The sequence below is a fragment of the Leuciscus leuciscus genome (assembly GCF_965113295.1).
Source record: "Leuciscus leuciscus genome assembly, chromosome: 3".
In the NCBI taxonomy this organism is placed as follows: domain Eukaryota; kingdom Metazoa; phylum Chordata; class Actinopteri; order Cypriniformes; family Leuciscidae; genus Leuciscus; species Leuciscus leuciscus.
The window spans coordinates 15,991,195-16,003,858 of NC_138727.1; the positions used below are offsets into that span (position 1 = coordinate 15,991,195).

Below are 12,664 nucleotides of genomic sequence, written 5' to 3' on the forward strand. Positions count from 1 at the left end.
CCTCTCCCAAGGCAACATGCTCAGTTCTCCCAGTGAGGTAGGATGAAAACCAGTTATAAACAGAGTCAGATAGACCGATAGTGGATAGTCGACGATGGAGGAGAATGTTATGATCCACAGTGTCAAACGCTGCAGTCAAGTCCAGAAGGATGGGAAGAGATGGGGAGCCAGCGTCTGCTGTCATCAGCAGGTAATTTCTGACCCTGACCAGAGCTGTTTCCGTGCAGTGGCCAAAGCGGAAACCAGACTGGAATTTCTCAAACAAATTGTTTTGTTTTGAATGGACCTGAAGCTGTGCAGCAACTACTTTTTCCAGAACTTTGGAAATGAAAGGAAGGTTGGAGATGGGCCTGTAGTTGGCAAAAACGTCTGGGTCTAAGGTGGGTTTTTTGAGAAGTAGTCTGATGACAGCAGTTTTCAGTGTAGCTGGAACATGACCAGTCTGGAGGGAGTGGTTGATGACCTTAATAATCATGGGACTTATGAACAGAGGTTAGATTTGACCAAGGCTGTGGGAAAAGGGTCCAGGGCAAAGGTTTCATCTTGCTGATGATGTCCTCAACCTCTCGTTGTGAGATGTCAGAAAAACAACAGAACGGTTGGAAGGTCTCAGGATGTGGATCAACAGTCGGGACAGGTAAGGCAGAGGAGCTAGAAAGGAGAGAGCGGAGGGAGTCTACTTTTTGTCTGAAAAAAAGTGATACAATTATTGCACCTCTCTTCTGTGGGCTTCTGAATAAAAGGTTTGCGGTTTAAGGATGTGATTTATAGTGGAGAAAAGTTGTTTGGAATTTCCAGGGTTATTGTTGATGATTTTAGAGTAGAACTATGATCGTGCATCTCTCCAGGACTTTGCATAGGCCTTCTGATGTTCTCTAGAAGCTTGTTCTCAGACACCGCTCAAGGACACGCCCAGCTGTCGCCCATCTTCCACAGTTCACAGGTGTAAGGGACTGAGAGCGAAAAGATAGCAGTTCTAGTTCTGACAGGGGTGTGGAGATCTAGGAGACCGCTCAGAGATCGATTGTAGAAGTCAACCGACTCAGTGACTGAAGAGAAATCAGCAGAGGAGAGATGCTGGAGGTCTATGGTCAATGTGTCAAGGTTAATGTTTCAGGTCCCTTTAACAGATTCCACGATTGTTTTTGGTGTGAGCAAAGGGGGAGTGGAAGCTCCATGAGATGGCGTTGTGGTCAGACACACCCAGATCATACACCAGAAAGTTGCAAATGGGGGTGGAGTTTGAAATGTCAAGAGTATGCCCCCTGGAGTGTGTGGGGACATCAACATGTTGTTGGAGGTTACGACAGTCCAATAGTTGCAGAAACTCAGCAGCAAAATGACAAGAGGGAGTGTCTACATGAATATTATAATCTCAAAGTATTATAAATGTTGGCAGAATGCACAGTGTTGTAAGAAGATCATGCATCTCTGAAATAAAAACTGAGTTTGGTTTGGGGGGCCAGTAGATAAGAAGTATTGTCATGCGAAAAGGAGGTTTAGATTTAAATGCAAGGCATTCAAATGAGGACAGTGTAGGCAGAGAGAGGGGGTTCAGCTCCAATTTCAGCCTGTGTATTACAGCTAAGCTGCCACGACCAGTACTGCAGGCTTTCTCAAGATAGCTATAATCGGGGGGTTCATTTAATGCTGAATAAACCTCTGGCTGGTGCCATGTTACTGTTATGCACATAAGGTCTAATCCCTTGTCTATTAAGTGATCTTGTATAAAAGATGATTTATTTTTGAGGGATTGTGTATACATTTTTTTTTATATTTTATGTGTTGATGAGATAGTGAACCTCTTTAAAGGCCATAATACACTGGATTCCACTCCACGTTTTCTGTCCTGATTGGTGTGCGGAGATCTTGCAATGTTTCCCGTGCTGTCCAGCAGAGCGTGCAGAGATCTCGCGGTGTTTCCCGTGTTACTAACACCGAGAGCGACACTGCTCTGATGACGCGGCAGACGTGCGACAGTGGTCCAGATGGATGGAATGGCTGAAGCAGAGTGGCCTGGCTGATGGTAAATAAACTTTCCACGGGAACTTCTGTGAGTATATCGCGGTCGGCTCAGAAGTCCACGTTCTTTAATGGCTGCAACGCACATTGGAATGGTGCAGTTGTTGAGATTCAGAAGCTGCGAGATGAAATACTTGAGCTTCATGCTGGTCGCCAAAAGGTTTAGCCTGGAGCTAGCCGTTGGCCAAACATAGATGGAAAGTTATCAGGCACGGCGAGAAAATGGTCCACAACATAGCAGTGAAGTGCATGAGTCATGGGGGACTAGCTGGAAGCAGCTGACAGAGGAAGCGGTCCAAGGCTCAAGGCCAAACTGCATCAGGACAGCTGAGTGTCTGCCCCAGGAATATGCCTCGCAGTAGCAGCACTGAACGACGGGGAAGTCCAGGTAAAGTCCAACGGAAGATGTTAGAAAAGATAGCGATAGGCGAGTAGACAGCCTTCAATTTAAAAACAATCAGTGCAAAATAATCTCCAACATACTTATAGTTTCCTTCTGATGTTCCATAGCACTTTGTATTTTCAACCTCACTTGACTGAAAAAGACCATTATCAAATATCCAAATTTTTCTGTCCTCTCTAAAAGGAACTATTCTGAATAAGTTCATCAGATGGAAACAATGTTTTCATCCTGCCATCTATTCATCCATGGTTCTCACCAGAGCTTCGTTAGCACACTGGAAAACATAGCAAACAAACTGGCAGCCTCCGCATTCCACCGACTCCCTGCATATGAAGCCAAAGTGGTCCACGTGACGAATACCCTAAAGAAAGAAAAAGAAATTCGTTGAGGAGGAAAAAGAGCCAAGAAGGCACTTCTAAAGGGTCAACTAGACAACTACACTACTGTTAAAAAATGTGGGGTCAGTAAGATTTTTTTTTAAGTCTTTGAAAGAACTGCATTTATTTGATCAAAATACAATAAAAGTAATATTGTGAAATATTATTAGAATTTAAATGTACCATTTCCTAATATCATTTCAAATGTAATCTATTCCTGTGATGGCAAATCTGAATTTTCAGCCATTGCTTGTCTTCGGTGTCAGATGATCCTTAAGAAATGTTTGAGCAGCAAATCAGCATATTAGAATGATTTCTAATTTATTATCAATTACTGACCCCAAAATTTGTTATAATTTTGTTTAAATACTGTTAACAATGTACAACTTTTCATATTGTTTACCACCCACTAACAGGCAACAATACCTGATTTGGAAAATGTTTAGATATTATGATGCAGCATATGGATAATATTTAGAAAACAGGTTTAGACAAGTGCAAAGACAATGGGGTGATTTCTTTACAGCTATGTTAATTACACTAGGAATTCAGCTAGCTTGAGGTCTTGCTCAATCATGCCCGATTGTTGATCAGATCTCTATTTAACTAAAAGTCATTATGCAGGCATAATATAATTAACTGGCCACAACAACATCTTAGCATCAACATGATGAAACAGACCTGAGAACAGAAGGAAATCTCTTTGAAGCTCTTCTCTATGGCCACTTTCTTAGTGTCGGGACTTACAAGAAAGATCTGAGCGCGCCCAATCTGCAACAGACAGACATACATTAATAAATTAATGTGCATGTGTAGATAAAAATGATGGAGAGAGTGAAAATCTCCTTTCAAAGAGTAAATATATGCATGTGCGCTCAAAGCCATTAATGATGGTTCTTCCTGGGATGCTGAACAAATGATGTCAGAGCTGAGACTGTTTTATATGGAAGCATATGGGTAGCAATATTCAATTTGAAATGTAATATGCAAAATGACAATGCAATATGTAAAATGGCAATGCATTTCTGTATTTAAATTTACATTTTCCATTACATTTGTGTAACGTTTGGTGCTAAATGAAAATGATAATTCAATTATATATTTTACATTTGCCATTTTTAATGTAAATTGAATACATATTTTAACTCTTTATAAGTTGTAAAATTAAAATGTATTACAGAAATGATTAGATATGTTTAATATGTTCAAGCAAAAACTGTAGCAAAATGATCATTTAAATGTTATTTTTCTTAATTGCATTTACACTCACAGCGATTGCATTTTCATTAAATGTCCTGCAATGAATGAAGCAAAATTCAATGTGCAAATAAAGAACACATTCCGAGCCGATCACGTCTCCTACCCCTCCCGCCCTGTCAACCAGTGCGTGAAGCATAGACTGTAAAAAAATATGGACAAAGCATCTGTGACGTCACCCATAGACTTCTGAAGAACGGTTTTGAGGCCGTTTATGGGGGGTATGGGCGGCGCCATATTTCAATACAAATGTTCAGAAAGGATAACTTACAGGTATGATGTGTTGTGTCAGATCATGGCCGAGACGTCAAATTTCAGGAATTCCACTCGGCGCAGCCTATGCTCGTTGTCAGCTGTCAATCGCGCCCTTATTTGTCATACATTTTATATCTAAATACGATCTAAACTAACGAGTTAGAAAAAAATTCACCCCCCTCACAGTTGTCAGGCACTCGGAACCTATCGAAAAATACAATAAAAGTCCATGGGACCAACCTGTAAAAACATGAATTTATGCTGTGAAAACGGACATTTTAACATGGGGGTGTATGGACATTTGCTCCCTTTTGGGACCTGCCCCTAGCGGATTTTCGATGTATTGCAGTTTTTCACACTTCCGGGTAGGCTTCATTTTTCAGATTAGAATGTTGCCGCTTGGCGTGAAGTTGGCACTTTAAGTCCAACTTTAAGTCCCCACCCAGTGCAAAACGTCGGCAAAATAGGCTCAATCGTTTTAGATATTAAAAGAATATTTATAGGTCATTCTGAGGTCACCCAGCCCCCCACATGGTCCAAATAAAATAGTCTTGTTCGTTTGTGCCAGTTAAAGTTTTGTTTGTGCTGCTTTGGTTTTTAAGATATTAGACATTTAATTACAGGTGATGATGTCACCAGCCCCCCGACCTGCTCCACACTCACCCAAAATAGTCTTGTTTGTTTGTGCTTCGTTTGTGCCGGTAAAAGTTTAGTTTGTTCTGCTTCGGTTTCTTAGATATTAAAATAATATTTATTGGTCATTCTCAGGTCACTCAGCCCCCCACATGCTCCAAATTCATGCAAAATAGTCTCGTTTGTTTGTGCTGTTTTGTGCCGTTAAATGTGTTTGTGCAGCTTCGTTTTTAAAAAAATATTAGACACTGAATTATAGACGATGACGTCACCAGCCCCCGACCTGCTACACATTTACCCAAAAAAAGGCTAGTCTTCTATGAATTTGACCCGTCAGATTCCGTGACCCTACTGTACCTATAGATTTATCAATATCTGATCAATATGCTAAATCAAATAGAAATGGGAGATGGTCATACATCACATGAGTCACTTTATTGAACATTACAGTCAGTTATGAAGAAATGAAGAACGGTCACAATTTTCGGTAGCTATGAATTTGACGCGTCATATTCTGTAATCTCAGAGTATGCATTTGCATTTGTAGGGAAAAACTGTATGATCTCCAACATTATTGGGTAATTATAGTTAATAGTAATAAGAATATGTGTATCAGACAATGAGAATATTTTAAACAAAACGAAACCATCATTAACACAGTCCAGCATCAGACAACAGCAGCGCAGCTTAATGTTGACACCAAACGGGTGTCGACGCCTGATAAGGCAGAAAATGATCCCAGACGTTCCAACATCGTACTGGTTACATCACCGGGACATTTAATGAAAATGCAATCGCAAGGGTCTTAAATGTGAGTGTAAATGCAATTAGGAAAAATAACATTTAAATGATCATTTTGCTACAGTTTTTGCTTGAACATGTTAAACATATCTAATCATTTCTGTAATACATTTTCATTTTGCAACTTATAAAGCGTTAAACATGTATTCAATTTGCATATTAAAACTATTGTATGAAATGGCAAATGTAAATTATATAATTGATTTTTCATCTTCATTTTGCACCAACGTTGCACAAATGTAATGGAAAATGTACATTTAAATACAGAAATGCATTGCCATTTTACATATTGCATTGTCATTTTGCATATTACATTTCAAATTGAAGATTGCTACCATCGCTTCCATAATTTTACAGTCTAAACAACATCTGTGTGTGTGTGTGTTCTTTTTTGAGATTCACCAGAAGACCATGCACATATTTGCTCTGTGAGACAAGACCTCTGTGCAACCACTATATTATTTGACCTGCCTCAAATGTTTTTTCCTCTGTAGTATAACAGATGAGATCATAACTTCATAGTTTTAGATACAGCGAGCATTTATTCATCCAGGATATTCATTGAAGAGCTGGATGAGAGAGACAACTTAAAATAAAACGTTGTGTTGTTGCTTATTTTCTCTATTCACCCTTTTAAGTTTATTTTGCTATAATAAATGGCTGGCTACACATTAAAAAAACAATAATACTTTAGGTACTGTTCTAATTAAAATACCATTTACTGAATCAAAATCCATTGCCATATGAACATCAAGTCAGCAAGTGTCGTATGATCATTCAGAAACAACTTTGATTTAGAACTGAAATCATTTGTTCATAAAACACTTGTCACACTGTATGTTTGCTTTCTGCGTGCAGCCAGGAAACTTGTGTTGTTTTTGTGACACGAGAGACTGGGTCCTTTATAATAACACATCCAATTCAGACTTCAAACTCACAACTCAGCTAAAATATAATTTATTTTGCAGCACAGCCACTGAATGTACAGGAAACACTGCTTTGATTTATGGGCAAATGCTATCCTGTTACCATAGATAGGATAACTGACTTCACAACTTTAGAGAGCATTAAAAACATAAGTGCACACTGTGACCATTGCTTCCCCTGTGGATGATCCCCTTTGTTTTCTAAAAAACTAAATTACACAAACACATCACCACACATTAGATGTGACTTCCTTATCAAGAAAAGAACAAACAAATAAAACTGGAACAGATTGCCCACAATGCAATTTCATAACATTGGGGCTGCTGCTGCTGCAGGCAATTCACTAATTGTTTTAAAAATGGCTAACTTTGACGCTCCTCATTGTTGCCATGTCATTTCCTGCTGAGGAACTGTCTTCCTGTCAGTCAGAGAAACAGGAAGTGCCGATCGGATCTTGCAGTGTGCATCTTTTAACAATATATTACTCAGCACAATTCTCATTTTAACTCTGTGTGCCTTTGAAACAATCGACAACAATATAATGGCGCTTTTCCACTACACAGTACCAGCTCGCCTCGGCTCGCCTCGACTCTGTTTGGTTTTCCACTGTGTAAAAGTTGTACCTGTACCTGCTTCCAGGTACTTTTTTTCGTACCACCTCCGGCGTCTCGCGTAAAAGATTAAGTCACGGCAGTTTCCTGCGGCGTCGCTATGACGACCAGGTACTATTGTGGAGGTACTATCTGCAATGGAAAACGAAGCGAAAAGCGAGCCGAGCCGAGCCGAGTTGAGCTGGTACTGGTAATGGAAAAGCGCCATAAAAGTGAGCAACCACTGTGAATCGCTGTATTAATACAAACCTGTTCATGTGCACTAATCAAACAAATCATGAATTAATTGGTCTAACTAGCTAATTAGAAACATCATGAAATGGGTTCCATTTTGGGACTATTTATATATATATTTTATATATATTATACATTTTTTTTCTATTAATATAAATGATTTGGGTAAGGACGTTCAAGAAAAAACAAAACAAAAAAAAAACGCTTATTCTGGCGATACTATTATTTACACACTTACACGCTCCATCCATAACACAGGGGGTGCATGAGCTTCAGACTGCATTTCAGTCATTGCAAAGTGTTCTGGTGAGCTTAAAATTGGTTTTATATTCACAGAAAAAAAGTTAACATTTAAAAGTTGTACTTGACAACCTTAGCATTTTTACATCTGATGGTAAAACCATTGAAAGGGAACCATCTTACAAGTACTTGGGCATTTGGATAGACGATAAACATTTAGCTAATTGTCTATATTGCTAATCTAATCAGGAAACTCAAAGAGAAGATTGACTTTATTTTAGAAATAAATTAAATTTTACTTTTGATACCAACAAGAAACTACTTTCCCAACTGTGATTGACTATGGTGAGATATTATACTTGCATGCAGACTCCTCCATCTTAACAAGCCTTTATTCAGTGTACCATGCTTCTTTATGCTTTATTACAAATGCAAAATCCCGTCCTCATCATTGCATTCTTTATGAGATGGTGGGTTGGACAACACTAACCACCATACGTAGAAAACAGCACTGGTACATTTTTATCTATAAAGCAATGCTAGGTAAACTCCCAGCTTATCTCTGTACCCTACCCTTCTTTGTCTTAGTTCTGACAGTTACCAGCTACACTCTTCCAAGTGTTTGCTTTTTAAATGTACCTTGAGTTTTAACACAAATGGGTAAAACTGCATTTTCCTACCACGCACCCTGGGCTGGGCATGGAATAATTTGCAAAAATATCTAAAACTAGACAAATTTGTCTTTTGGTGAATTTATGGAGGATAATGGAGGCTTGTGACTGTTTTTGTTGAGAGGATATATTTTCTAATATTTCTGTTCTATTGTGTACTTGTATTTAAAAATGTTGTCTTACTGTCTGGCTGATACCTTGGTCAGGTCTCTCTTGTAGATTTTAATCTCAATGAGACTTCCTGGTAAAATAAAGGTAAATAAATAAAATGAAGGTACCATACAATTTGATTTAATTATGGTAAAAAATCTAGTTTTTAAAGCAGTTCATATCTATGTAGTGTTTTTAATATGCTTTAAGACAAACCATGTGCAAACTCATAAGTCAACACCATTGCTGAGTATTTTCTCATCAGAACTGCAGTGAACCAAAGACAGTCTCAAAACCGCGGTTTGAAATCACTGGTGTTTCTTATGTCACAAACAGCCTTCAAGCAATCATGTCAACGTGCAGGCGGGCATTAGCATATCATTAACTATTCTGCGAAGCAGGGAAGTCTCAAGAGAAGCCATCTATCTCTGTATATTTTTCTGCTGGTATGAAGTAGTGGGTGAATTATGTATATGATATAAATTACGATGTTATGATGCACTATATGCCTTTCTCCACTGACGTTCTATGATGTTCAAAGTGTTTCTATACAGATTTTTTTGGAGGCAGACTGAGATGGCAAACGGGAACAAAACTACATTTACATTTACATTTATTCATTTAGCTGACGCTTTTTATCCAAAGCGACTTACAATTGCTATATATGTCAGAGGTCGCACGCCTCTGGAGCAACTAGGGGTTAAGTGACTTGCTCAGGGACACATTGGTGTCTCACAGTGGATTCGAACCCGGGTCTCTCACACCAAAGGCATGTGTCTTATCCATTGCGCCACCACCACCCCGAAACGGAATCATTAATTACAGTTGTGTGTCCATCGTTGTAAAGAGCAATACCATTGTGCAGCATTTACTACAGTAACTTGAGTAAAGTTGAGCGAGGGGATCTCTGAGCTGGTTTGAGTGAGTGGAGGCGGGGATAATTTGCATATTCATGCATCTGCTTATACTAAACGAAGCAATGTGTTGAGTTACATTCAAGCTATTTTAAGCCACGAAGAAAATGTTTTCACAGAAAAAAAAATTTAATATGTAATTTTGGTGATCAAAGATGTGTTTTAAGGGATAAAATTATTGACTACAGGGGGACTGTAAACAGTGTATTGTTGCTCTGCCTAATAAAAGCACCGGCCAGCTAAACATCTATTTTAGAGGTCTGCAACCTGACCCGAGCCCGACGGGTCCCGAAAAACCAAAAACTAAGTTTGCATGGTGTCTGCCGTGTTGTGACCGGAAGACTACGCGAGAACAAGAGCACATGCGTAAAATAGTTTTAAAGAAAAAAAACTTTGTTTTGAAGTTCGAGTTCCAGAGGAATGAATGTTCACCCAAAAAAGTAAAAAAATGGGTAAGTATGTGCTTTTTCTTTTGCTTCGGTGTTAAATTATAATGGGTTAAATGATCTCGGGTACGGGCCGGGTTCGGGCTACAGTTTAAAGCCGGTGCAAAACTCTACTCTATTTTATTTTAAATCTATTTTAAACACTACAGTTCAATAGTTTGGGGTCAGTTTGATTTTTCTTTTATTCAGTAAGAATGCATCAAATTATACAAAAGTGACAGAAATGTTTTGTAATATTATTAACAGGAATACATTATATTTAAAAATATATATACAGTTTTTTTTTTTTATAATATTTAATAGGGGTGTAACGATATTCGAACCGAACCGAAAAACCGCGATACACCACCCACGATACGAATCGCGATACTCTCATGGCGTACCGAACACGCCCGCCCCGCCCCCTGCTGTCCCGGCTCATTGGACCTCACCTCATGTCTTATGTGTACACAACGAATACAGCGTTGCCTAACCACCATTAACCACATTTAATCGCAATAAGCTCAGTGTTTTGTTACATTCGATAATAAGCCAGGTGTAATCTTTCAAATTCTGTCTATTTGATCACGAAATTCAAACATTAAATGTCGTTTTGGCGCTCTTTGATGTGGCGTGACTCCTCATTTAAAGCGGCAGCGCGGAGCGCGAGTAAACGCGATTCTCTTCCTCAGTTACAGAATAAACATGAATGGACACCTGAAGGTATGTTGAAAGATACAGTATACTTACTGAAAGGCATCATAACTCGTGTAATCGCTCAGTCAGTGTTTCAACAGCGGAAATACGTCAATAAAACGCTTAGTTTTTCACATAGCTTTATTTACCTCAGGCAAGTCATTCAGTGTCCACAGCTTGTTGGTTTGCTAAGGAAATGAACTCTTTCACTAAATAAATGCACTATATTAGCCTATATATTATATTTTACTTAACCTGTTAATGACATCTTGATTATTTAATGTATGTTTAAAATATCTGTCATGAAAATGACAGCAACTGTGTAAATTATTATATTTCAATAATAAATTAGAGTAAAAATGTTAATGTAAAAACTGCCTTATGTGCAGTTTACATGTTTTCATACAATTTGTTACTTGAGTGTTGATTATTATTATATCTAAAAATAAATAGCAACTGAATTTAGGCTAAAAGTCTAGGCTCTGTTGTTACGCTTTAATGTTATAGTAATGTGCAAGTAAGGGCTCCTATATAGTTTACAGCATTAGCAGATGATTTTTTTTATCCTTGCGAAACGTTTACTTGTAATTGAATTAATTTAAAGACAAGGACACAATTTGTTCATTAAAGCACTGTTTAACAAAAAAACAAGCAATTTTAGTTTTCTAAACCCCCCACTCCACCTAAATGAACCGAACCGAACCGAACCGAGACGTCAAAACCGTGGGACGTACCGAACCGTCAGTTTTGTGTATCGTTACACCCCTAATATTTAACAATATTATTGTTTTTATTTTTGAATAAATAAATGCAGCCTTTGTGGAGCATAAGACTTCTTTCAAATAACATCAAAAAATCTTAGACTAAATTTGGAACAGTAGTTTATCATTTAAAAAAAATAGTTATTTTTGTGAAATGTTTTTTTTTTTTTTTAAGTGTTCTATATTTCATTAAAACATATGCCAATTGGTTTTATATTTTGTGATGTAATGCAATGACAACCAAACCATACATTTTTAAGTGTGATTTATGTGTCCAAATACTTTCAGGCCACTGCAGGAGTACAGATTTGTGTGAATCGAAGCAGTGATGATTTTAGGTGAGACTCGTTTAATGAGAATCTATATGTGCTTCAGGCTACAACATGTGCTTCAGGCAACGCTGACATACCATCTCACACTCCACTTGGGGGAGAGGAACATGGAATTTAAATTAGAGACAGAGACAGACAGAGAGGTAAAATGAGAGTAAGAAAGGAAGAGACAGAGGAATTGCCTCATAGTGTGACTCAAAAGTGACCATAAAAGAGTCACATAAAGAGACACACCTGCACAAATGTTCATGCATGCACATACATGCATGCACACAGGCATAAGGCATGCTGACCTCTCACATACTTACAAGCGTCACAATTACCACAAGCCATGTTGAAAACACCACAGAACACACACTTCAAAACGTTTAATTGTGTGCCGTATCTCTACAGAGAAATACTAAGACGAAGAGAGCTTCTTTGAAAACCTTTAGCAGATGTCCAAACAGGTTTCTGCATGGCTTCAGAGATAATGTGGCGTTTATGTGTTATACATGTTCATGTAACATTTCAATGCAATTATTGGAAGAATCATCATATAATCTTGGATTGCAAGTTTCTCATGAACAAAGACAGCATTTCAACTCAAATCCGTTTTGTGGATTATGTTAGGAAAGCAGATTTTATGTAAAAAGGTCAAAGTGAAATGGATCTAGATGTGATTCACATAAGAACAAACAAAAGGGCCTGGGCTAAACAAAGGCGTAAGAGCTGTTGTTCATTGTGACCCTTTAGTGGTTGACCGATATTGGTTTTTGATGGCCGATACGAATATCTTAGAGAGCAGGGTGGCCGATAGTATGCATATATATATATATATATATATAAATATAAATGAATGAATGTTTTTTTTTTTTATTAACATTTAATAAATTAGAAATAAATCATTTGAAAATTAATTAAAAAATAAATCTCTAAATTAAACAGACTTACTTTACATGGCAACTTCTTGATT

The 12,664-nt window shown here is 38.0% G+C and overlaps 1 protein-coding gene across 4 annotated transcripts in view; it reads right to left on the reverse strand.

The window, feature by feature from the left end:
• Positions 1 to 12,664, reverse strand: part of tbc1d1 (TBC1 (tre-2/USP6, BUB2, cdc16) domain family, member 1) — a 67,461-nt gene that overhangs the window by 32,673 nt on the left and 22,124 nt on the right. For all 4 annotated transcript variants that reach the window (XM_082164417.1, XM_082164416.1, XM_082164418.1 and 1 more), the window contains 2 exons: positions 3,484 to 3,573; positions 2,682 to 2,786 (listed from right to left, as the gene is read on the reverse strand). In XM_082164417.1, the coding sequence (XP_082020543.1) occupies positions 2,682 to 2,786; positions 3,484 to 3,573 (195 nt within the window). The remainder of the gene's footprint in view (positions 1 to 2,681; positions 2,787 to 3,483; positions 3,574 to 12,664) is intronic.